Source organism: Anastrepha obliqua, chromosome 1, assembly GCF_027943255.1.
Source record: "Anastrepha obliqua isolate idAnaObli1 chromosome 1, idAnaObli1_1.0, whole genome shotgun sequence".
Lineage (NCBI taxonomy): Eukaryota > Metazoa > Arthropoda > Insecta > Diptera > Tephritidae > Anastrepha > Anastrepha obliqua.
Window position 1 is genome coordinate 86,761,445 of NC_072892.1, and position 27,029 is coordinate 86,788,473.

Below are 27,029 nucleotides of genomic sequence, written 5' to 3' on the forward strand. Positions count from 1 at the left end.
GTTCTTGTCAATATTATAAATCACTTCCGAATCGCAGTCACGCACCCACCATTCGGTCAATAATCTATAGGGAGGGTATATTTAGGTAAGTAACAAAAAAATAATGAAATAAAGCCGTGCTCTGCAATTTTTCGCATGAAAATGGATGGGGTGTAAATACATGCGAGCGGAGTTAACCTTGCTAGATGTTTTTGAAAATAATAAAATATTATTCGATTACTCATCGCTATGATACCTGAATACAATTAAGACAATGGCGGAAGATTGTTCTTCTCACTTTTTTCTTATACGTTAAGCAATCAAGACACATGCTCCACATCGCGACGTGTTTCTCCGCCGTAGAAAAAATTTGTCGATCAAGAAATCATCATTCCATAAGTAGCTTCACTTCAAAATAATTTTCTAATTTTTTCCTCGTAAATATTTATATACATACATATGTATGTAGTATTTAGTACAAGTACATTTATTTAACCAACGTTACTGTAACAGCTCAAAACAACAGAAATGTTTTTTGATGAGCGCCAGCCATAAATGTTGCCATTTATGATCGCACGGCAATTGATGCCTCGAGAGAATCAAATAAAACCATAGTAAGTTGTACGATACAGGGTTCACCGATTCAAACAAGGTTTCTTCGCTGAGGCGTTAGCCCTCGATCGGGGAAAATCCAAGTAGGCAGAACCGATTGTCATATGGATGGAAATTATAATGATAATTCAAAATTACCGACGAGATGTAGACATAGTGTGCTCAAGCTCCAATAATTGTGGCAGCGTTACTTTTTATGAGATAACATCACGTTCTGTTACATAAATTCTGCAATAATGATCATGTCACGCGTTTTGTCAGTAAAATGTTGCTCGGATGCTCATCATGCGCAATAAAAAAGTTTTCACAACGGAGTTGCAATGGAGTTCTCCGTGAATTGGAAGCAACAGGCGGCGATGCAAAATCTGTTGCAAAACTCAAAAAACACGAGAAAACTTCAGGAAGCGCTCATTGACCAGGACCCTTCAAAATCAAAGAGAACCCTTGCGAGTGAGCTTAATGTTTCTTATTCATAAAGATCTTCGGTATAAATCCAATTCGGTTACAGTGGCCGCCATATTCCCTCAGTAAATCCAAAAGATTTGTTTGGTAAAATGCATTTATGTGTTTTTAGTTTATATTTTTCCCTTGGGCTATACTAATCCGAGAACTTTATCTTGTTTGCTGCAGTTAGCTGGTACAGGGAGTGTACATAGATCTGTGTGCATGCTGGCTAGGGTGGAGAGGCTAAACTAACCTCAAATGAGTTCATGAGTCGCCCGACGGAGAGCTATGCAAACAAGTAATTAGTCAGCTTTGTATCGGATTAAAACAGCCTCGCTCATTTGCCTGGTATTTGTAAAGCTTTGCCGCAATAGGGATGGAGATAATATCATCACAGAAGCTTCCGTAGATTGTTTTATGGTCGTGTATTCCTTTCTGCACCCAGTTTGTGGTTTTATTAAATTGTCGCCTGCGTACAGCTTTTCGAAACACTGAGAGTTACTTCGCCCACCTCATGGTTTGGCCCACGGGCACATGCAGCCGAAGGTCTTACTATTGTCTCTGATGAGCATTAATTTAAATTTTTTCCAATACTTTTCCCCAAAGAATCGATTTGTTTTTCGTAGTGCAGGTATGTAAATCTATCTACCGCGCTTGCGCCACTTGTCAAAATTCCATATTACAGGGATGATAACCCTTAGAATACTTTCGGTGCAGATAAAACACAGGGGACACCGACAAATCACGGCTTTACACATTTTATCACATTAAAACCCAGTTATGTCGTCTTGCTCCTTACCATATATTGCACATGTATAGCCTGAAAGTATGCATTGAAAAATTAGAAAACACATAGCTTACCTATAACGTCCTATTTTTTACGTGACATACTTATTCAATATTTTTTTGGTAGAACATTTTTCTCAAAACGGTTTGATCACGTCATAAGGTGGGCGCTTCGACTAGTACTTCATAAACCTCACAACAAACGGCTCAAAAACATAGAGAATGACAATATCTATTGGTAAATGCAATTGAAGGAAAGATAAATCGGGTGCGAATGGCGACACTATGTATATAGAAATGGATTAAAAAAGGCATACTAGATTACGATTCCATAACTTATTTTTAGTTTAAGTAATACGTCCGCCGTAGCCGAATGGGTTGGTGCATAACTACCATTCGGAATTCGGAGAGAACAGAGGTTCGAATCTTCGTGAAACACCAAAATGAAGAAACAGTTGTTTCTAATAGCGGTCGCTCCTTGGCAGGCAATGGCTTACTCCCGAGAGTAAGTCTGCCTTGAAAAAGCTCCTTATAAAAAATATCTGCCCTTCGGAGTCGGCTCGCACGTCACAAATAGGAGGAAGAGCTCGGCCAAATACCGAAAAAGGGTGTAAGTGCCAGTTATATCTATATACAGTCGAACTTCCATATAGTGAATTCGCACGGGACCTGAAAATCACTTCACTATATAGAAACTTCATTATAAAGAAACATTGATTTTTTATGTAATTTTATTTAAAATAATCAGTGAGTTTGGTTTGAATTACAGTCTTCCATTTTTCATTTTCAATAAAAGCTTCCAAATCATGTAGAGAGTTGAAAACATTAATCGGCACGTCACTCCTCATTTCCACAAAGGTTCTAATTACGCTAATGGATGAAGCAGCTTGTATCAACGTAGGTAATGCCTCCTCAGTTTCTGCTAATTCTTCAACGGTCAAATCGTGTTCATCGTTATCTGAAATAATATTTACATATTAAATTTTTGTTTGACTATAAAAAGATAAATGCTTACCAGGTTCAGCTGGAACTCCGCGACTTTCAAAAATGCTGTTGAGAATATCTTCTTCGGATGGGTTGTCCCAAGTCTGCACACCATTATCAACATTTACGTAGTCATCAAACGATGCTTCGATATTTGCTACTTTTTTAAATGAAGACTGTAAAGCAGCCAAATCCGATATTGAAAGAAGGTCCTCTTCATTCCAATGCTCAAATGGAATCTGCATAGCATCTTTTGAAAATCCAGCCTTTTTAAAACAGTTGGCAATTGTTTCTGGTTTAACATAGACATTCCATACATTGCTAAGATTTCGAACTGCTTGCAGCAAGTCTATGGCTATAACAGAATTTCCCTCATCCACTTGAGTCAATATATTCGTTAAAATTCGTTTTCTGTAATGTTGTTTCATGTTGTAGATAATGCCTTGGTCCATTGGTTGCAGTAACGAAGTCATGTTGGGAGGAAAATAAGCGAGATGAATGTTTCTCAACTTGCCTCTTACATCTTTAGGGTGGGCAGTGCAGTTATCAACAAAAAACAACACCTTTCTGTTTTGATCACAAAATTTTTTGTCGGGTTTTACAATTCATTTCGTAAAAATCTCACTGGTCATCCATGCTTTTTTGTTAAACTCATAATCGACACCTAAAGATTTTATTCCCTTGAAGCACCTCGGATTTTTGGCCTTTCCGATTACCAGTAATTTTAGCTTTTCTGATCCAGTCATATTGCTTCCCACCAGGACAGTTATTCTCTCCTTGCTTTGCTTCCCACCAAAGCATTTTTCATTTTTGAATGCCAGTGTTTTAGTTGGCAAGCATTTGAAAAACAAAGCAGTCTCGTCGGCATTAAAAATGTCGTTAATGTTGTAATTTTCAATTAATTTCGGTAAGACGTTCGTTACCCATTCATCACGGTTTTCTTTGTTGTTGGCGTCAGCACTTTCCCCACATAATGTCTTTTGAATAACGCCATGCCGACTTTTGAACTTGTCTAACCAACCTGTACTTGCCTCAAATTCGTGGTGTCCTAGTGCTTCCGCAAAATCTTTGGCCTTTTGCTTCAATAATGGTCCAGATAAAGGGAGATTCTTACCACGTGCAGCGAGTAACCATTTCAGCATTGCTTCGTCAATATCCTCAAAATGACAAGGTCGAAGTCTTTTGCGTTTGGTATTTACTGCCAAATCCTCCGCATTTTTTTAAATCACTTCCTTATTTTTTTAAATATTTGATAAAGTGCTGGGAAGAACTCCGAATTCATTGGCAATATCTTTTTTTTTTCTTTCCTTCATTAACTTTGTTAATCTGAATAACTTTTTTTCAAGCGAAATGCTGCTTCGATGCGTCATTTTAACTTAAATCACTGAATAAAACTGTAATAGCTCAGCTCTTTCTGTTTTAAGTTTGGGATTCCCCTCATTACAGTTTGTCCACATCTAACTGTAATTTTTTGTAACAGAAAACTTTTGAAAAAATTCACTACATGGAGACAAAAACTTAGGGCGCTTGAATTTCCAGATGTAAAATTTGTTCATGATATAGAAAACTTCACTATATAGAAATTCATTATAAGGAGACAAAAATACACCGAAAGTAGAACGAAAAAGCAGTGTCTTCGAAACCAGTTCATTATAAGGAGAGCTTCATTATATGGAAGTTCACTGTAGATAAGTTCGACTGTATATGTATTAGGGCGGGTCGATTTAAAAATCGCTCATTGCTCTGTGAAAATCGTATTCTAGGGATCAAAATAAAAAAAACTTGCCGGAAGGAACCATACCTCTAAAACGAATTCTGATGTCCCCCAATTTGGGTCGAACGAAAAATCCCACTTTTACCCATTTAGAGTGCTCCAATCGAGTCCAAATGTATGACCGACCCCCACTAACTTTGGCCGGCCGATCCACCCATGCCAGTGGCACACCCCCTGGAACTCCCCTGGGGCGTTCCCCATACAATCATTTTAAAATATCACCATTTTTGGCCTTTACATGAGAAAAAAACTAAAAAGTTCGACCCAAATTGGGAGACATCAGAATTCGTTTTAGAGGTATGGTTCCTTCGGCAAAGTTTCTTATTTTGATCCCTAGAATATGATTTTCATAGAGCAATGGACGATTTTTTTGCCTCCCCACAAATCGACCCGGCCTAATATGTATAATACAATATTCAATAATATCATAAGTGAACGTATTACAAAAAAAGCTTCAGTAAACGGTTCTGTCATTATAAGACTGCCTTTAAATTCATTTTGGTAGAATTGAAACTTCGAGGGAATTTATCAATATCAATTTATGTAAACCAGCAAACCATCGTTTTATTGTTATTTCTGAAGAAGCGGAGTATCCATAACACTTTTCAAGCCCTGTATTTTTCCCCATTAAGAAGCACTGTAAAATTAAAACACTAAATTCTTTTTGATCCATTGTTTTGAAAATAACAAAAGTAGCGTCACTCTTTGCACAATGACTAACGAACTAATGAATAAAATATCGTGAAACTTTAACAGCTGCCTTTGTAAGGTTAGGACTAACTAAAAAGGAGGTGAATGCTATAAAACTAGTGCCATCTATGTGTTAGGCCCGGGACTTTTGTGAATTGAAAACTGTGAAGCCGGTTTTCGCAACATTTTGGTTTCTTGGATTATGACACTATTGAAGTAAATATGTGAAGCGATATGTCAAACGGATAAAGGCTGCTTACAAAGCCGCCTTTTCCATGGGTACTAATAAAACATCATTTATCTTTGTTTTTGAGATTCAAACATATATTTTTAAATATTAATCAGACGCACCTTAAAAGTTATAATTTTATTATACTTCTTTTTTCTTGTATTTACTCTTCGTTAGTTTATGTATTTATACTTATTAAATCGTAAACTCTCCTAAATTTATCTTATAATTTTTCAGTGTGTGTTAAGCACTAAGCTCTAAATTTTAATTAGTTTTCATTAATCTTATTTTAAAAAATACATTACCATACGCGTTGAGAAATACATATGTATTTACGTTACTTCGCTTTATAACTGAAACGTTATAAAACGATGCATGTGTAATGGTTGTTGTTCAGTTTACTACTTTAGTTCCGTTTAATTTTCTTTTTGCATTTATAATTTTTTATAATTACTTTTACGAGAAGTTTTCGTTTTGTGCGATTCAAATTTTGTAGTATTTACTAATTATTGTTAGCACTTGTAAGTTTTTTGTTGTTTGTCTTATGCATATGAACAAGTTGAAAGGGTACAGAGAAATGAACGTTTACGTTAGTTTTTTATAGTTATGGAAATTTTATTTTCATTACGAGAAGTGGATATCAAATGTTGGAAGATATATATATGTATATATGAGCTGCACGAAAAAGAGTACAAAAAATATACCTTTTATTTTGCCTAAACTCTTAAATTCATCCTTAATATGCTATGCTGTTTTTAATTTTGGTTTTAGTGGTTAGTATTTGTTGAGCAAAAATGAAACAACGGGTTTATTTAAAAAATTTTATTTTTTAACAATTTCTTCGGGATATATGTACTCATATATGTACTGTTTTTGTTATAAATGATGCTTTGTTTTTATTATTTATGTATAAATAAGTTTAAATAATTAAGTTGGTATGCTATGGTTAAGATCTTACAACTTTTACGACCTGAAAAAATATATTTTTTATGCTTAAATGCTGATGTGATATTAACGATTTTAATTCTTTTTATTAAATAAGTGTCAAATGGTATAAAAAGTTAAATAAGAAATAATAATGAGGATGTAAAAAGAACACGTCAGATTATCAATTTATTCAAGTGTGAGTCAAAACCACAGCAACGTTTTGTTCTTGTTTATATACCCTTTTCAATTCTATCAATCCAAGGTGGATATTCTGGAGGATTTCGGTCTATCTATTGGCGTGAAAGGTATTTTTTATTCTACACGGCAGAAAATGTAAGCAGATTATACATATATAGAATATAATTACTTATTCTTAACATTTTGTAAAAGTTAGGATACTCGAATTAAAAATGATAGTGCGAATTCAAAAATGCAGTAAAGAGGCATCAGTCCCTTTTAAGTTTAAACCAAAAATATTATACCATATATGCACAACTAATGTGACATGCTTATTTATTAATAATTAAGTTGGGCATATTCAAAATTTGCATCTCTTAATGTCTAGAAATAAAAGGAACTAATGCATTTGGCACTCTTGAATCTAAAAAAATAAGCATTTTTTGGCAAAATAAGTCGTCCAAAACTAATAAAACACTATTACATTATCTGTAAATATGAATCAAGATTTCTGCATACATTAAATAATAGAATTATTCATCCAGCCTAGAGCCCGACTAAGAAATTCTCTCGAGTCGAGTAAATACTAAAAATCAGGCTTGTTGTGTAAAAGCAAATCAGCAATCAATTTCTTTTTTTTTTAGCTCCAATTAAATTTTAATATATTCTTTTCCTTTTGCCGAATCGGAAAGAGTACGGGCTTGTTCGAGTTGCAATCACAACCGCTGTTACACGATTTTTTAAAGTACCACGTTTGAAGTGAAATTTCAACAACTTTGGTAAAAGTGTAGCATTTTAAGTCAGCAATCGCAAAGCCTTTTTAATCGGCATCATACAAATTTTGCAAGCACAATTGTTTCATTATTTTCTTCGAAATTTGTATATAGTAAATTACCGTCAGTATCGAAATTACCAAGGAAAATATTTGTAGGAAACTCCATTACTTTTATTTACGTATTCACATTCACCTATCTATGCGAAATAAGTGCCGAAAATCTAAAAAGTATGAGCCTAGCATTTGCAACAGGGTTGCAATACTGCTGCTTTTTTACGTCCCTCGAACAAACCCTACTTTCGAAGCCAGAAAATGTGATCAACGTAACTGCATAGTCTACTACTAACGAATTACATAATCGGCTCTTCTCTGACATTATTCGTACACTCAATAACAAACAAGTAATGCATTTTGATATTATATTAAAAGTTATTACGAAAGAGGGAAGAAAATTATCTAAGTAAAATGAAAAATAGTACCTTTGAAACAACATATTCTTTTACAGCAACATTATAGCACATAAGAAGCTTTTGCCTTAAACTAATAATAAATTTGCTGAATCTATATCCACCATTTCCCAGTTTTCACCCTCGTTCATATTCAGTAATTTGATTTCGGGGTTTTTACAGACCTTGGTTTTTTTCTGGTTTTTTGTTGCATTTTTCGATTTTTTCAGATTTTATTTTTAAACGTACGAACATTACTTTTTTTCATTATAGTTTTCAAATTATTTTAACGCTTCTATTCGGTTTTACAAGTCTTTCTTTTGCTTTTTATTGCATGTTTTCATTTTTTAATATTTTTTCTTTATAACGGTGATTCTTTATAAATCCGTTAAATTTTAGTTTATATTATTTGAATCTACGATTTGTTTATCCCTATGATTGGGACGTTTTTTTTTATTATATAATTAAAATATCAAAACTAAAATACACACATGATAATGAAGTTTTTATTTATTTGTGAGAGAGAGAATGTTTTGTTTTGCTGTTCTTTAGTTAGTATAAATTAAAAAATAAAAATTTACTTCAATATATAAATCAATAAACTAAATTTTGTGAGCTATGTATTACAAGAGAAAATGTTCTATGGTCATGTGAGAAAACTGATGAGTAAAAATAATTGAGAGATAAATTGGTATAAAGAAAGAGTTTTTCAGAAAACGACAAATTCAACAAACAATAATAATTTAAGTGTTGCATATAAATAGCAGTAGTGTCATGTGTCCATTTGCTTGTTTTTGTCGAGGTTTTCAGATTTGGGCTTGGTTTGATTTCCTGCTTTCCGTTACGGGTACTTCGCAAGCAAATTCAAACATTTCTACTAATACAAAAATTATAAAAATTTACTGCTTCCTTTAATCATCGCGCAAACCAGATTACTGCTGTTGTTTCTGAACTGGTGGTGTTGTTGTTGTTGGTGTTGTCGCAACTGCAGCCGTTACTGTGTTATACCGCGAAGACTGCTGTGGGTGATAAAAGAATATTAATGGTTAGCGACGTGTACTGTAGTTGCTGCTGCCGCCGCCTCCAGATGATTGTGCGCTGTTTTGATTGCCACCGCGCACTTGTGAGCCACCACCATTCGTTGGACCACTCCGATTCTCACTGCGACTGAAGCCGCCACCGAGGCGTGGCCCTCCACCGCTGGATTGACCCCGCGACATACTGTTACTATTAGCACCACTGCTACCAGTGCTACGCATCATACCACTTGTTCCACCACCAGCTGAATTGGATAGCGATCGGGTTGGAGGACCACCACTCATGTTGCGTTGCGAATTGTTTATGTTTCCTCCAATACTGCTACCACCCATCGACTGCCGTGGTGGCATCTCGTTGTTTTGACGTTGCATACGTGATTTTTTCTCTTCTATGTTAAGTTTTTGTCCATCCGGAGAGTTTTCAGGAAAGTATAGGGGCTGCAGGAAAATAATAAAAGTTTAATTTATAAGTAAGATTTTAACTTATTGCATAGCGCATCTTAAAATAAAAAAATACAAGTTTGCGGCTCTTGGACTTACGCAATGGGCTAAACAATTGTGAGCAGATTCTGGATCTTCAAAAGTAATGAAGCCAAAATTTTGTGGATTTCTCACGCCGGGTGGCAACTTGCCATTCGCCTTGGACATGACTCGCAGTTCAAGTACTTGACCAAAGCGACTAAACAAAGCCTTTAACTCCTCCTCTGAAGCGTGGTGGGGTATATTACCAAGGAACAGCTGTTGGTTGTCAGGTTGCTGGGCATTGCTGGTGCGACGCGGCTCATAGTCTAATCAAAGTTAAATAGTTAATTCTAAATGTGGTTCTTTTTTTCAATTCAACTCATTTCTGGCATACCTTTATTGATGCGGGATGTATTAGTGCGCTGGGGTAATGGACCACCTTGTGTAACCGAACCTACAGTGTTATTGTCGATGCGCAATGAGGAAGAATCACTACTGCGATTGTTATATCCCGAAAGCGATGAAGTCGTATTTGAGTTGGACTGTGAATACGTAGTAGTGGAAATCGTGGTCGCGGACTGAAAGGCGTTATTGCATGGTTGCTGTTGTTGTTGTTGTTGTTGCAATTGCTGTTGCTGTTGCATGGCTGCAGTGACAAAACCACTGGGCGAAGAAGAAGTCGATTTAAATAGGTTCGCATACGTCTTTGGCTCATTTTGTAGTTGCTGTTGCTGTTTAGTGGCCTCATATTTCTCTTGCTGCTGCTGTTCGTTAATTGTCTTAAAGTCCTCAGTGACGTTAGAGTTATCTGCAGCTGCTGCTAATATACCAGCCGAGCCCGTGCGAGTCACCGATTCCGCAACGCTGGTCAAATTAGGGTTAATGACACCCTCTTCCAAATCTACTGTAGTAGATTGTTGCGACACCTGTGTCTGTGTTAGTAATGGTTGCGGCATTGGTTGTTGTAAAACATGCGGCTGCAGCAGAGATTGTTGGAAGCCGGGTAAATTTGCAGCTGCACTTTGGGGAACAGCAGCTGATGTGGTAACGGGCACAGTAGCGACACCGACAGCAGGGCCAGCTTGAGCGCCAATCACTGGGGTTGCTATGTTAACACCACTTCCCGCAGACTGCTGAACTACAGGGGAAGAAGCCGGTGCGATCAGTGGTTGTTGTTGTCCGGCTCCTGACTGCTGCTGCTGTTGATTCGCGGCAGACAATAGATCCTCATGGCTAACACCATTCAGCTGAACTTGTTGTGGTGGTATACTGGTCGTGGATGCGGCAGCTGGAAATTGTGCAGCCAATGGCACGGTGGCGGCTCCTTGTGGTGGGGCTGCGGCTGCGGCTGCCAATAAAGGCACGGGACGACCTCCAGCAGTCGGCACCGAATAATAAATTGTTTGTTGTTGTGGTGAACCACCTGCAGCCTGTGCGCCTGGTTGCTGCTGGGGCAACACACCAGCGCCTGTACCTGTAGACACAACTTGCGCTTGAGATGGTTGCTGTTGCTGCGGTTCGATAGTTACAGCCCCTGTACCAGCACCCACCTGTATTCCGACTTGTTGCTCACTTGCAGCGGTAGAAGCGGAAACCACAGCCGGTTGCTGCTGCTGATCATGTTCCTCGTCGTTCTCCGAACGTGCTTCTCCATCATTATCCTCATCCGAATATATATCCTGATAACGGAAGATGTCGTTGTGAACGTAGTACTTCTTCGGCGATTGCGAAGCCAACACAAATGTCTGCGTAAAGCGACGCATCGGTTGGCCATCATTCGACAATTCGCCTGTCACTTGCACAACAACACCATTACCTAACGTTGCCTGAGCATCCACCTGACTTATCTTGGCATGGCAATCATGAAAGTTTAATTGCTGAATGCGATTGTGAATATTACGCTGGCCCACCACCAAAGTTGATTCGCCGTGTATAAACGATGAATGGTTGTTATAAAAACGATGTAAATGATTTGGTGCACGATTCAGTAGAGTATAGTATTGGCGCACAAATTCGCGGCCAACAGATTGTGGAGATGGCTGCTGAGGTTGAGTTGCATCCATTACCATTGCGTTTTACTTTTTATTTTTCGCTGTCTTGCAATTTACGGGATTTGCGCTGTTCAATTACTCAATAAATGCTACCAGTGCCAAAGAAATTAGGCGTTTAGCAGTTAATACAAGAAATGGGGGAGGGGGAATATGCGTGCGATGTTTAAACTATGATTTTGTGATTCGATGATAACGTTAAATATCACCGGCGGTGTTCACAGCAGATGTAGACGATTTCAATTATGGGTTTGAACAGGTTGTGCTAAAACAAAAAGCAAATATTATTTTTGAGTTTCGAGTTTCTTTTTCGTTTTAACAAAAAAATTTTGATAAACTAAGACAGTTCAATTGCATTTTTTTCAGGCGCTACTTTACACAACAGTGTGTATAGAGCATGATTCAATAATAAAAGGTTTGCTCAGTAAGCAGCTTTCTCATTCCTTCTTGACAAATCGGCTCCCTTAGCAAGATACTGGGTTGCTAACTCTAGAATTTTTTAGCAAAAGTGGAAGAAAAGTAAAATTTGTAGGAAAAACATTTCGTTTTCAAAAGGGTGTGTAAGCACTTCCTCGGTATGTCCGTAACCAAACCGAAAAACATCCTAACATACAGCTTAAATCAGGATATCCTAGAGCATATTTTTGGGGCAATGAACGTGAAAGATGGACGCTTTGACAATTTGAATCCGATGTCTTCCAAATACAGGTTGGGGGAGTATTTACTAGGTTACACTAAAGATACATAAGTTACCAATAAGAGTCCATTTAACAATATGTAATTAATCACAGCCTCCTGATGGCAGATGGAGAGTGGTTATGAGGAGAGATTATGAGGAGTTCCTTTCATTGCAGAAGTGCACTCGGAAGGGTGCCATTGCCTGTCGAGGAGCCTCCGCTAATAAAAACAACATTTTCTATCATTTGGTGTTTCATGCCCGGAATAGTTTTTCAATAGTTAGGAATGTAAAAATAATCTCGACTTGGGGGTCAAAACTCCACACTTACGTGAGTATGTTCACTGCTTGTTGTTAGTCAACTACATTTATGATGAGTTTGCTTCTCCTATGAAAAGAAAGGGCCATAATGCTTAGGTAATATAATAGCGTCATATTGGCAAAACTTCCCAACTTCGTGAGCGGTTTTCAATTTAAAAATTAATTCACAAAATATCAACCTGGGTTTTACTTAATAACCTTTTTTTTAATATCATTCCCGGCAATTTTCGTTTGTACCATTTATAATTAAAGTAAAAGCAAAACATTTTTGCTACCATTTTTAAAAAAAGGAATTTAATTTTTCCACTTTCTTCGCCCTTCTTAAATGCGACCTTTTGTAGGGGAGTGTCAAAATTCTAATGTCACAAGTGAGCAAACCTTTAATAATTGAATCATGCTTGTGGGTAATGCTCATGATTCAATTATACAAGGTTAAGTAAAGTTTGACAACTGATTTCGGATGCTACTTAATCCATTGATGCAATTTGGAAGCAAGGGAAAAAAGGGAATAAGTTTATCCCCTTTCTGAAAATGTAGTAAAAAATTGAAAAAGGTCGTTGTAAGCCATAGAATAATGTTGTTATTTTATAACTGGTACTTAATTATTTATATTTTTAACTTAACTATTCCCATGGATTTGTGTCATATATATATATGTATTTTGACCATGCATCGGATTGGAATCTATATGTGCCACTTGTAAACCTACACTGAAGTAATAAATAAAACAAATAGTGGAAACTCTTAACAAGGAAAAACCACTTTTATTTCGTCACGTCCGCTAATCATACATTTAATTTTTTAACGAGATTACCTGCAAAGTTACAAGTATAAAATCTGTGTTAAAAAAGATAAATTTATATATACGCAGAAACACAAGTAGACGCCCAAACAATAAAAGCGTAGCTCCAATTATAATCAAATTGAGCTCTGCTGCAGATCGCTCTCAACTGCTGAAAGCTGTAGCTAAATTCTGCAAAGACGAGCACTTTCTCTTAGTGATGTCGGCGTCAGTATTGAAGGGAAGCTATTTATCCACGAATGTCTTACAAGAAAAAATCGCGAACTAATGCGTTTGGCTATGCAGTATAAACAGCAAAAGCGTCTAACGTCAGTTTTCTCTGTTCGTGGGCTTGACCCCAAACTGATGCTGATGCTTTCCATTTCAATTCAACCGGGCTATTCGGGTCATGTTCTTCGATTTCGATGTAACTGAAATATGTTGCTCTCTGCTCAAAATAATGAGACACTTTTTTTTTTGTTCGCCCGAAAAAATTTTTTTTCAAGATTTATCGGCAATTTTGTTTTTCGGCTCAAACTCGATTTTTTTTCATTATATAAGATTTTTTTTTTTTAAATGCTCATAACTTAATCAAAAATTAACCGATTTTAATGATTCTGGGTTCAAAATGATCGTCATTACTTACACGAACGACTTCATGCAGAAACAATTGCAAAAAAGTAATTGAAAATTTTTTTTTTTGCAAAAAACAAAAAGTGCGAAACAGGTTTTTTACTCAAAAATTCATTACTCAAAAACAACTCATTTTAGCTACTGGGCATTCAGCTTAATTGAAGTTTGAGGTGTCCTCTTGATTTGGAAAAAGTTATAAAAAAAAAATAGAAATGACCTCTCAGTGATATTTGATAAATTAGCGGAATTCCACATCTCCTATGAACATATTATTGTGTGTGGTGATTTAAATGTAGACCTTCTTTGTGATAATTTTTCTTCCAGGAATTTGATAGATAGTTTCCAATCATTAGGAATTTTCTTAATCAATGAATATGCTACTCGCTTTGCACCCCACTGCAAACCAAGTCTTTTGGATGTATTTTGCGTCAGTGACAGAGATTACGTCAGTCATATTGATCAGCTTCCTATGGCTGGAGTTTCCGACCACGAGTTGATATTCTTATCTTACAACATCCAGTTCAACAGACGCAATCAAGTAAAGTAGATATTTTTTAGAGACTTTAAGCTTATTCAGCATGATCTCTTAAATAAGGAGGCTGCCGAGCTTAATTGGAATATGTGTCGGTTATTCACAACAGTGGATGAAAAACTGCAACATTTCAATGCTTCAGTCAGCTATCTATTTGATAGGTTTGTTCCGATGCGTAAAGTTGAATTAAAACTTGTTAGATTACTCATTGTTCCTCATGTATCATACGCTGAATTAGTATATTGCAGGCTTGATAATAATTCGAAGCAAAAATTGCAAATCGCTTTAAATAATGCAGCGCGTTTCGTGTTTGAAAAAAAAAAAATCAAATAAATTGAAATTGAAATTGAAAGATGCGAAAGTCTAAGCAAAATGGAATACGCAAAACAGTATTGCCTGCTAACTTTTTCAGCAAAAGTTTTAATTTCTACGCTTTTGAGTACTTTTTCTTTAGAATTTGCTCTGAAATAAAAAGTAGCTTTTCCAAGAGGACAACACGGATTTATTAAGTAGCTTCAAGATGGCTAACACAGGGTGAAATTAGGCTACTTACATCACCTTTAATTATTGCTTCATGGGTAATGCTCATGATTCAATAATAAAAGGTTTGCTCAGTAAGCAGCTTTCTCATTCCCTCTTGACAAATCGGCTCCCTTAGCAAGACACTGGGTTGCTAGCTCTAGAAACTTTGACTAAAAGTGGAGGAAAAGTAAAATTTGTAGAAAAAAACATTTCATTTTCAAAATGGACTGCTTACGAGCAACAACGCGCTCAAGAGTTTTCATCGGTATGTTCAGGACTATGATAGTATGACATGGAATATATACCGCTTAATGATAGAGTATTTGACGCAATCCGAGATCGATATGGAGAATTTACAAAGCTTTATTTCTTATGATGTGGTGATTTAAACGGAACTCATGTTTTGCAAAGAGCTAGCGTTTGCTAAAGAGTTACAGCAGGGAGAATTATTGAATAGTCAGAAAGTTGGCAGAACTTGTTTCCAATGAGCCCACCTTCCTATGGATGGATAAAGTGTTCAGAGGAGGTTTAGAAAAGCACAGTACCAGTATTAAAGAGCTTCTCATAAAAAACCATCTACCGGAATCGGCTTAAAACTGTAGGGCCTTCGAATTGTGAAACGCGCACTCCAAATAGGAGGATCTCGGCGAAACACCTAACAGAATTGTACGTGCCAATTATTTATTTATTTTTAACAAAATAGTTTCATATTGGCGAAACTTCGCGACTGGTTTTAAATTTAAAAATTAATTCACAAAATAAAATTTTGGAAATAATTTCTTGTTTTAATATTAGACTTGGCAATTTTCGCTAATCACTTCTATCTTTACCGTTATTTACATTCAAATATTAATTAAAATTTATTTTTTAAACCGTTCGCAGTTTGTTTCCATTTAAGTAACAAAATACTATTTTGCTACCATTTTTCCCAAAAAGGATTTAATTTTTTCCTTTTTATGCACTTTCTTAAATACAACCTTTTGTAAGGGAGTGTCAAAAGTCGAATGTCACTAGTGAGCAAACCTTTAATAATTGAATCGTGTGTATAGAGTATGTTTAATACCGTTTGGTTGTTTTTTAATTAAAATTATGGCCGATCAATACATTACAAAGGTCATAAAAAGATCTTAGAAAACTAAATTAAGGAAATTGCTTCGTCATACTCCAAAAAAACAGATTTTTGTATTCATCAGTTCTTCGTTAAATAATACCAATTAAAGGGATGCGCAAATAGATGCTGTTCAGTACATGGCGCTATAATCCCTTACGATAAGTGGCATCTAATAAAAGTTCTTTCCAAAGTCAGATGTCAGTAGTGAATAATTCTTAGACAGTACCTTTTTTATGTCGTTTTTTACATTTACCAAGTAGACAGATATAAAATTTTATACGATAGAACAACACGTTCAAAATATTGAAACTTATTATGCAAAATTGGCGATCTTCAAGAACATATCGCAAGATTCGGGATTTTTTTGGTGGAAACATTTGTCCGGATAAGGCGATAATTCAAAGGTTAGTTAAAAAAGTTGAAGAAACCGTTTTTGTCAAGGGTAGTAAAGGACTGGCAGAACAAAAACTGGACGTCCTGTTGAGAATATTGTAGCTGTAGCTCAAAGTGTTGCTGACCAACCTTCTAGATCGATATATCGACGTTCTCAACAATTAGGCATTCATGAATCGATAGTTTGGCGGATTTTACCGGGAGACGTGCAAACGGTGGACATTTAGATTATGTCCCTTTTCAATGTCACATAAAATTGTTAAGAACCGTATTTTAAATAAATATAGTGAAAACTGAAAGAATCTAAACTTTTACGTGTTTTATTTGAAAACAACATTTAGACGCGCATACACAGGTGGCCGGGTGACATAAGCGGATATATCGTAAGCAATGTTGTAATTTAGAGCTAAAGTTCCATCACTTATTTTATTTATCAAGTGTTAGCTTATAATTACACCTTTTATAAGGAAACGTGAATTTAACAATGCTAGAAACCACAGGTAGTCGTAAATCTTACTTAACGGTTGGCCCAGAAAACATGCTGTTTCGACAGTTTGGGTACAAAAGGTATACGAGATGTTTTTTTTTTTTAATTTGGTTCTCACAACCTCACTGTGCGTTTACAACTGGCAATGTTTTCTTGACAATAAAGAATACGTATTAGTTGTAAAAAATGCTGTTAATTGTCTTGGAGAGGTAGCATCCTGACAATTCATTTTGCTCATCGCGCAATATTCCCCAAAACAATTATGGGGAATCTTTTATGCATTTATAACCGCACTAAAGCGGGTTGAATAAATCCGTTGCAATGAAAAGAACAGATCGGCCAACATAAAAAGAAGGAGGCTTATGGTTTTTCTTCCCAAACGAAATCGAAAATCAGAAATATGCCTGAATACAAAAAAACTTCACAAACATTAAATAATCACTTTGATGGTGAAAGTACTTTAGATGATTTTTATTAACACATCAAATTTATTAATTTGCCTAAAACTGTTACTTGCTGGACAAAATTTTTTTTATTGCAAAAATGCAGTCAGCAACAAAAATCTCATTTAATTTAGTTGCATTTATAATAAAAAACAAAAAAAAAAGTTGTACAGAAAAATTTGCTGACAATTGTACAGTACCCATCTGTTTTTAATAAGCGATTCTAATTTCAAACCGTTTCAAAATGAATTAGAAATTAAAATATTGGTGATATAAATTGTGCATCATTTGTGATTAACATTTTTGCTGTAGAAACATTTTCCTGAAATTTCAGGGAACACAGCTGAAATGATAGTCTTTGGATAAGTCCAAAAACGTTGGTAGAAATTATCATTAGTGAATTCTTGAACTCCTGCGGCATTTTTTAAACGAATGAGTATAAAACAGGAAATTACACTACATATTTTGTCAAAATCAATATTCCAACGTTTTTTCACTCTAACTACTTAATCGGGAATCTCATCCACTTATGCAAACAACCGTTTATCCACACATTGATAAGATTTGACTATTGTTTTTGTAATTTCAATTATTTTTTTATAAACATATATGTAGTTCATTCTACAAAAAGTTTCCAACTTTGGATAAAATTTGGCGAATTTTTACCAAAATATCAAACTTCATACTCATTATTTCTGGAAACATTTCAAGTATGCAACTCATACCTCAATAGATTTTGGTAAAGTAAAGTGCAAGCTTCAAGTAAGTCTAAAATCTGGGCAATTAGGAGGGTTAAAATGTCGCACAAGTTTATTATCCTTTTAATTTTATTTAAAATTAGCTCACAACTTCAAATTGAAATGAAAAAACTCAAATTACGAATTGTAAAGAGTTCAGAATGGACATTTTAGTCGTAGTTCTAAAGAGAGAAATGTCGAAATCATGTAGAATCATGATGAAGCCATAGTAAAGAAACGTTTACTCAATTGACCCAATTCGTCAACCATAATAAACAAATGTGATATAAAAGCAAAGTTCCTAAATATACATAAATATAAAATGTTAGTTTCAAATATTTGTGTGAGACTGATTTGAATCTATCCCCTTAACGAAATTGCTACATATGTATTTTCTTTCAATAAGTAGAAATAATCAATTTTGTGGTTTGTTCGAAGCAACAAACTTTTCCATAACAATCAGCTTGGATTCAAGCGGGGAAAGTCAGTAACAGATACTCTATTATATGTAGACCATCATGTTGCAGAATCTTTATCCGCAAGAAAACATCTGTCAATAATATCACTCGACTTCGCAAAAGCATTTGATAAAATTGGCATCCACGCTATAATAGATCAACTGCTCGAGTGGAAACTCGGGCCGCGAATTCGCAACTATATAAGAAACTTTATGACCCATAGGAAAATTAAAGTCAGATTAGACAATGTTTTTTCCGAAACTTACCCACTTCAAAACGGAATACCGCAAGGCTCACCCCTTTCAGTAATTATATTCCTAATAGCATACAACAAGCTTTGTGCCACAATTTCCTTTTATAAAGAAGCCTCGTTCTGCGATACTATAATTTCAATTCACACATAGCACTTCTACAACAAGACCATTCACAGCGCCTTAATATCATCAAGTGCCTCTCTAGCTACAAATTCAATTGGAACTCAGTAACACTTATACAAGTAACGAAAGCGCTCTTGATATCAAGAATTGATTTCGGTCTCTTTCTATATGGTCTCGCACCTAAATCTGCTCTAAATAAGTTAAGAACTATTCTGAATGCGGCTATAAGACCCGCACTAGGAGCATTTAGAATGTCCCCGATTAAGAATATGCTTTTTGAAGCTAACATTCCCTCAATAGAAGCGGAAAGGGACTATATCACAAATAAATTAAATAAAGTGCTTATGAACAGCTGTGATGCCCCTCTCTTCAAAATTGCTCAAACCCACAAAAAAATAGGCCATCTAAAAGAGTCCCCTCAGCAATTAGTAGAGCAGTCCTCAACAGCAAAAAACTTAACCTTCCATATCTACCACTAAAACCTATTCTAACCCACATCCCCCCATGGCGTTTCCAGAAAGCAATAGTTAACACCTTAACACTGAGCTCCGAAAGTATAAAAAATTCGAAACACCAGCTAAAATATATGAACAAGCTTTTGCACACATACAAAATGAACTCAGGGATTACACCTTCATATACACAGACGGCTCCCAAAGCAATAATATGATCGGATTTGGCGTAACTACCGAAAATGAAAACTTAATAGTATCCAACCTAGCTGCATACAGTACAGTCTACTCTGCTGAATTAATTGCTATCATGTCGGCTGTTAATATAATATAAATAGAAATAAAAAAGGTAAATTTGCAATTTGCTCCGATTTACTTTCATCTCTCGATGCCATATCCAATATCGAAAACAATGATTACTATCCCAGTTCTATTCGTAGTATTTTACAAACAAAATACCCAGATATTTTACTGATATGGTCCCCGGTCCATGCCCTTATAAAGGGTAACGAATTTGCTGATAGCACAGCTAAATACGCCACCATAGCTCCTGTATTAACAACTACTAATCTAAATGTTAATGATATAGCTGAATTTCTCAAGAAAAAATTCATAAAACAATATAAATCTGAGACTTGGCAAAAATGCTGAACTTGATACAAAGAGCAAAATGTTAAAAAGCTTGATTTACCAACCTCCTAAAACACGCTAACCTTTCACTTTCTAGAATGGACCTTGTTAAACTCACACGAGTACGTCTGGGATATTCAAAATTTACCCATAATCACCTTATCGACAGCAATACCCCCAGAACATGTCAGTTTTGTAACTCCACCCCGATATCCATCAAGCATGTCCGAATGTTATCCCTTCAACTCACTAAGAAACCATGGCCCCTATTATGAGTTAGATTCGATCTTCGATATTCGTTGGCTGTCGAAGATCGAAAATCGAATGTCAATTTGGTATTATGAGCGGTGCAGCCCTGTCGAAATTTTCGTTGAATACCGAATTTAGAGTCGAATGCAATTTTGCTTTCGATTGTGTTGCGTATTGTGGGTAAACTTGTTAAAATGTAAGTTGTCTGCGATTATTTATGGTTTTATAGTAACCAAATAATAAATATATACTAATTTTGTTAATTTTATGCAGGTCGAAATTCGTGAGTACCAAACAGCAATTAGAAAGGCTAGTTTCATTAATGGAAGAGAATCCACAATTCGCAAAAGAGATTTGCACCAAAGTTCAAGCAGCAAAAAAATGGGAAGAATTTACAACGGAGCTGAATTGCTTGGGACCACGGCAGCAAAATGGATTAAGGTTAATAATGGTTTTTTTTTTGTGATGTTTATAGAAATACATTTTTATTTTCCCTTGGCAGGTATGGGCTGAAATACGTAAAGGAACTGAAATACATATTTTTTTCGAATGACGAATAATTGAATAAAGAAAATTTATAACAAAAATAAAACAGAAACTGTGGCGTAAAGGTTTCTATTTAATACTTTTTAGATTTTTCTATAATATTCAAGAGATTTCATCTCTTATGCTGTATTTGCTATAAAAATGTGCTTTTCTTTGTTGTAGATCAGCCTCTGTACTATTGAATTGTATCCATCTTTGGCAAATATAATTTTCCAGGACATCTATTATTTCCGATAGCACAACAGACACAGTGGATTGAGCAAGTCCTAGCATACCTTCATTACCAATACTCAATTGGTACGATCCCTGATCATAAAATCGCAGAACTGTGGCTAGCTTTAAAATATTTGGAATGGATTTGGCTCGGGTGCACTGCTGCAACTGGTTTTCTGTACTGGACAGTAGGTTCATAAACGCCTCTTTAAATAATCTAAAGTTCTTTAAAAATCTGTAAGGAAATTTCTGTAATATTAAGTACGTCAACACATTTTGAAAATTCTAAACGTGCTCAGTGGAAGCCATTTCTAGGGGGTTAGATGCGCCCCTCAACTGTTTTCTACTTCTAGCTAGTTCCGCTAATCTTTCATCGTCCGATAAATCGTCGAACCACAAATCCGTTGTACTCATTTTCACAAAAAATACTTTTTTTAACTTTTAAAAATGTTGTTAGCAAAGAATTTCAACACAATCGGTTTTTCTTTTATTTTGATTTGCTGTATCACCTAAGAAAAAATTATCTATTGTAAATGCGTCGAGCGATCGAAATTCACAATAGTCCTATTCTTCAACGAATGAGCACCATAATACCAAATGAAAATTCGTTCGATCAGCACTTTCGACTACAGTCGAAGATCGAATGTTGCTCATAATAAGGGCCCATATATTCCATAACACCGATCCCATTCAATGCATTTCCAAACCCCCAATCGATATTAAAAAAATTATAGCCTCCTTAAAAATATCAAAATTATATTGCGAAATTTAAACAAACATGTCGAATAAATATATTATATCTCCTAATTTATAATGAAATTCTAAACGACACATAAGCACTTAGTATTAAGCATTAATTAAGCACTAATTTTACATAATAATAAGAAGCTGAAGGCCTTAGCAGCCATAGCTTTCCTAACTAGGCTTATAATTTTAATTATAAGCTTCAGTTTGTAATAATAATAATAATAATCAGTTTTGAAAATTCCATTACCCAAAACTTCAAAAAAACAAAAACAGCTCCTTTAATCAGACATAATGCGTGTCAAAGACAAAACCCTTTAGTGGAGAAGTTTTTGTTTTGGTTCACTATAATAATTATTATTATTACTACATTGTATATTAGTATACAAATAATCCGGATCGATCCCATGGGAATCGATCGAGATACCGATCAGGATAACCTAAGAAAACACGCTAAAATATACTCGCACGCGTGTTTTAATTTTGTAAAACTCGTTTACCTTAATTTTCCAGAACTATTGCTGGCTTCACTAACCAACAATTATTTTACACAGATGGGTATAGGTGGGCATAGAAACATAAAATTTCAATTGAATTACATAAAATATTTTTCTAACCGTCAATTCTAACAGTCCTACCTGCTATTGTCTTACTTTAGTTTTACAAGAGAGCCGCAGATGTTGTGTTGTTAAGGTAGGAGCAGGTAGTAAACTTTATAGTTTTAAAAGGGCTGTTGAAACATCCCAAGTTCTTACATATTGTCTTCGTTTTCAATGGAAATTGTACATCCAAACATACGTATATCCGCCGAAATATACACTTTTTTTCAAAGAGACCAGCTTATCTATAAGAAAATTTTGGACATAACTGGTTTAGAGTAATTTAGCCGTCTTCGATTCGGCATGACTTAGCGAGTGTTACATACATACATATATTGCAATGGAAAAGAACTGACAAAAATGGTATTTACTTGAAAGCACTTACAAAGTACAGTGCACTCGCGAAAACTCGAACACACGATAACTCGAACATTCGGAAACTTGAACATTTTTTTTTCTCCATTGACTACTTTAAAACTCGAACAAAATGTAGCTACTCTAAAACTCGAACAAGTATTTTCTTTTTTCATGGAAAAACATATGAGAAACTGTCGTTTTGCATGTGCTGTAACGGCCAGTATTCAAATTTTTGTCGTTATGTGCGTCTTTTGTTTCATTCTAAGGCGCCGCACTGGGTAGGTTTCTTGCTAATTACGGAACTTTTCTTTTAAATTGATTGATATTTGTCAGTGATACACGGGATTTTGCGCGGTTAAGATCAAATTTATTTGCGTTTTATAATGGGACGAAAACTAAATGTTTTGAGTTTATCAAAAAGGGCTGAAATAATTAACGAGGCCAAGAATGGCCAAGTCCACAATTTGTGGAATTGTGAAAAATGAAAACAAAATTTTGGAATGCGTTAATAACACGCTATCGGGCCCTGGAGAACGTTAAACGCTTCGCGCTTCAGAATTGCCAAAAATGGGAAAAAAGCTTTACATGTGGTTTTTATTACAACGCAGCAAGAATTATCCTATAAATGGATTAATTTTGAAAGAGAAAGCTAAGAAGTTACATGCCAAATATGGTGAGAATGGCTCAACCTTCTTTGCCAGCGATGGATGGCTACAAAATTAAAAAAAAAACGGCATGGCATACGATTGATTTCAATCTCAGCTTGAACTATGCCCAGAACAAATTTACAACGCAGATGAATCCGGGTTATATTGGAAGCTCCTTCCGGGAAAATCATACGTTTCTAGAATGGACAAGCAGGCACCGGGAAACAAATCTGAAAAACAGCGCATCACATTTCTGGCGTGTGCGAATGCTACTGGGAAACACAAGGTTAAAATGCTTGTCATTGGAAAAGCCGAAAATCCGCGTGCATTTAGGCATTTCAACTGCCCAGCCTCAAAATCAGCCTGGATGACACCAACTCTGTTCCAAAATTGGTTTCACTTTTCGTTTCTACCACAGGCAAGTTCATATTTGACTACAAATTAAACACCCTTTAAAAAACCTATTTTTTTATTACATAGGTGAAAACTTCTTTAAAAAATATAGGAAAAGGCATTACTTTTGCTTGACAATGCACCTTCGCATCCAAACGAGGACACGTTAAGATCCGAAGATGGTTTAATTAGGGTTATGTTTATGCCGCCGAATGTAACTCCTTTGACTCAACCAATGGATCAAAACGCAATAAGAATAACAAAGCTACATTACCGAAATTCTCTCTTGGCAGCTATTTTCTCCGATGATTGCGATTTGATCCAATCATTAAAAAAAATTTGCTTGAGAGATGCTGTTACATTTTGGATAGAGCTTGGAATAAATTGAAACAGGAGACGTTGGCGAAATGCTGGACAAATATTTTAAACTTTGCAACTTAGTGTCTTGAAAACCCAAATAGAAGCTGAAGCTAAAAGTATAGAAAAAGAAGCTGCAGAAATTCTCGAACACTTACATCCTGAGGTAGTTATGGTTTTGATGTAAATACAAAAACACACGATAACAATAATAAATATTTATTAGGCTACTTTCACAGAAGAAGAAATAAGGGACTGGACTAACGACGACTTGATTGAAGAGGCTGAAGCTATTGAAGAAAGCGAATCCGAAGATGAAGTTGAAGCTACAGGTGGAAATGAACAAAAGCGCATAAGTTCATCCGAAGCCGTAACAATTTTCAACAAAGCTATAACATGGGCAACTGCTGAAAAAATTAACCCGAGGAGAGTTAATGTGCTACAATCACTGCGCGAAAAGGCTGTATTGAATGCGGTAGAAAATAAGAAACATCAAACCAAGATCACTGCTTTTTTTTCTAATAATTTGTAAACAACATTCATATTTCCTAAAATTTTTTATTAAATAAACTGGCAATGAATTACAAAACATGAAACCAGATAATCTCTTTGATTAACTATGCCTAAAAATGGACAGGGTATAAAAACTGTTAAAACGAATACATATATGTATATTAAAAATACATAACGTTCGAAAACTCGAACATTTCGATAACTCGGACAGGGCTGGTTTTCATTAGTTCGAGTTTTCGCGAGTGCACTGTATTACCTTTAATTAAATGCCTTTATTTAAAATTTGGCAATTTACGGACTAAATAAATAAAAAAAAAATCAACTCAGCTGCTCTACTGCTACTATTTGCACAATGTGTCTTGTTTGCATGTATTGCTTTTCAAATCTGTGCTCAGCTGATATAAATTTAATGAAAGTGTTCTCTATTTTTGAAAGAATAATTGTATACAATCTGACATCGACTTGCAAAAGTGAGTGTGCTAGATCAGTGCTTTCAAGTATATATCGGATATTGCACAAATTAAAATTTTTGTGAATAAAAAAGTAATTACTTACCAAAGCTTTTATAATTTTTAAATACATAAATATATTTTCGCAACGAAACAATTAAGTGCTGCTAAATGCACATGCAACAAGCAACTTTTTTTATTCGCAAATCGCCTAGAGGTTTGCGGATCGAAACTCGCTAATCTATGTATTTGCTAAAGTAGATAGTTAACTGAACTTATGATATTCAATTTGATGCTGATTTTATCTTTTGGGAAAAAGTAACCAAATAGATACATTACTGTCACCTTAAAAATAAATATTTAAAGGCTTTCTCTATTTTAGAAAGCGAAATTAACTCGTTTATTTGATAATCAAGTTCAATTTTCTTGACAATAGTATTCCGCTTGTAGTTACTAAGAAAATAACTATGTACTCGTACGTATATTCAATTGAGTACTACAAATTATTTATATTATCTTATTTTTGCATTGGCGCTATTTAAATTATAAAACTTGATCTACATATGTTAACGATTGTTATTTTTTTTTTATTAAATCGCACATTATTTAAAAAGTCCTAAAATACGCACAAAGTACAAGATAAGTGTCTCTCGCACTATTCAACAAAGGGATGGTTAAAATTCGCTTTTCACTCGTTGATCACCGGTGCCGACGACACCGTTCGGCACATGGTAGCGTGCGGTGTCATGCGTAGACAAAAGATGATACTGCATCTTAATTCACATAGTAAAATCCTGAATGCAGTATTTACAGAAAAATTATTTATGATTGCAAATAATAAAACCGCTGCTGATTAAAAATTTAAAAATTAACTTGTACATTTTATAATTTTGAGGTTAAAGATGTCCTGTCTACCTTGTAAGGCAAATACGCCGGACATTTTGCAGCAAGTGGGCACAAAAAACCGGAGCATCAATGAAATCAGCATGTTGGTGCTTACATTTAGCGTAACCTTATTAACTTCCACAACCGTCTTCGTGTAGTATTTCTAGTGCCATATGTATATTTTGATTCCAAAATTACTTACCCTCTTTTTGATGAGCGAGCTGGCGTGATTAGTTTATTGGTTTTGTAATGCACAGGAATATTGCTTCAGCTTTTATATTTTATAATTTAGCGCGTGGTGTTGTTGGATTATACTGTTGATATCTACTCGAATTTACATTAGGTCTAAGTCACTCTTTCTGTTGGGTCAACAGAAAATGGATACAAATTTGCAATATCTTTTGTTGATCAAATTATTTCCACCAACGTTTTCTTGGTGTTTCTCCGGTTCCCTCGTTTCTTCGTTAACGTCTTCTTCTACACCGTCGTCGTCGTCTTTTGGCTACAATGCTGTCGTTTCGGCTTCAAGTTTTCTGCCTACCTCTTGCGAAAATTTCCTGTAATATTTTGGCTATTCGCTCTTCAGTGTACTTTCTTACAATTTCCTTTTGGATTGATCACAGTTGCAATTTGTTTAATTGTATAGTACTAATATTTAAATTTATTTTAATTTGTTAATGCAGCTCGAAATTGAACAAGTGTTTAGTTGAATTGAAATGAGTTATAAAGTTGTACTCATTCTACCATTCTATTGCTTCAGTTCGAGAAAAATGCGTTCCTTCTATTATATATAGTCATCTCTCTTAGACAAAGGCAAAACCGGTTGACACATAATTCAGCACATTTATAAATACATATCTTCATTTCTTTCATCTTGGAAGTTATGAAAAGGAGCTGCCACATCTTTTTATAGAACTTTTAGTAGTAAAAGTAAAAAAGAAGCGACAACATGACATTAGAAATAATATGAAAAATTTGTTGAATTTGTTGATTATATTGATCTTTTTCTATGAGACTGTCATATAAAAAGAGAAAAAAAAAAAATAAACGAAAACAAATACCTATGTACGCTGAAATTATCACCACCATGGTTAATTTCAGATGAAGATATAAAAATATTTACTTTTACTTGGAGATAGCTTTTCAGGGCTAGC

General features: G+C 35.1%; 1 protein-coding gene across 1 annotated transcript; it reads right to left on the minus strand.

The window, feature by feature from the left end:
- Positions 1-7,234: 7,234 nt before the first annotated feature.
- Positions 7,235-26,601, minus strand: LOC129248526 (ras GTPase-activating protein-binding protein 1). Its single transcript, XM_054888107.1, has 4 exons — positions 26,078-26,601; positions 9,717-11,635; positions 9,401-9,648; positions 7,235-9,298 (listed from the first exon to the last, which is right to left on the minus strand). The coding sequence occupies exons 2-4, from the start codon at positions 11,389-11,391 to the stop codon at positions 8,870-8,872; spliced, it is 2,352 nt and encodes a 783-aa protein (XP_054744082.1). The 5' UTR covers positions 11,392-11,635; positions 26,078-26,601; the 3' UTR covers positions 7,235-8,869.
- Positions 26,602-27,029: the final 428 nt, after the last annotated feature.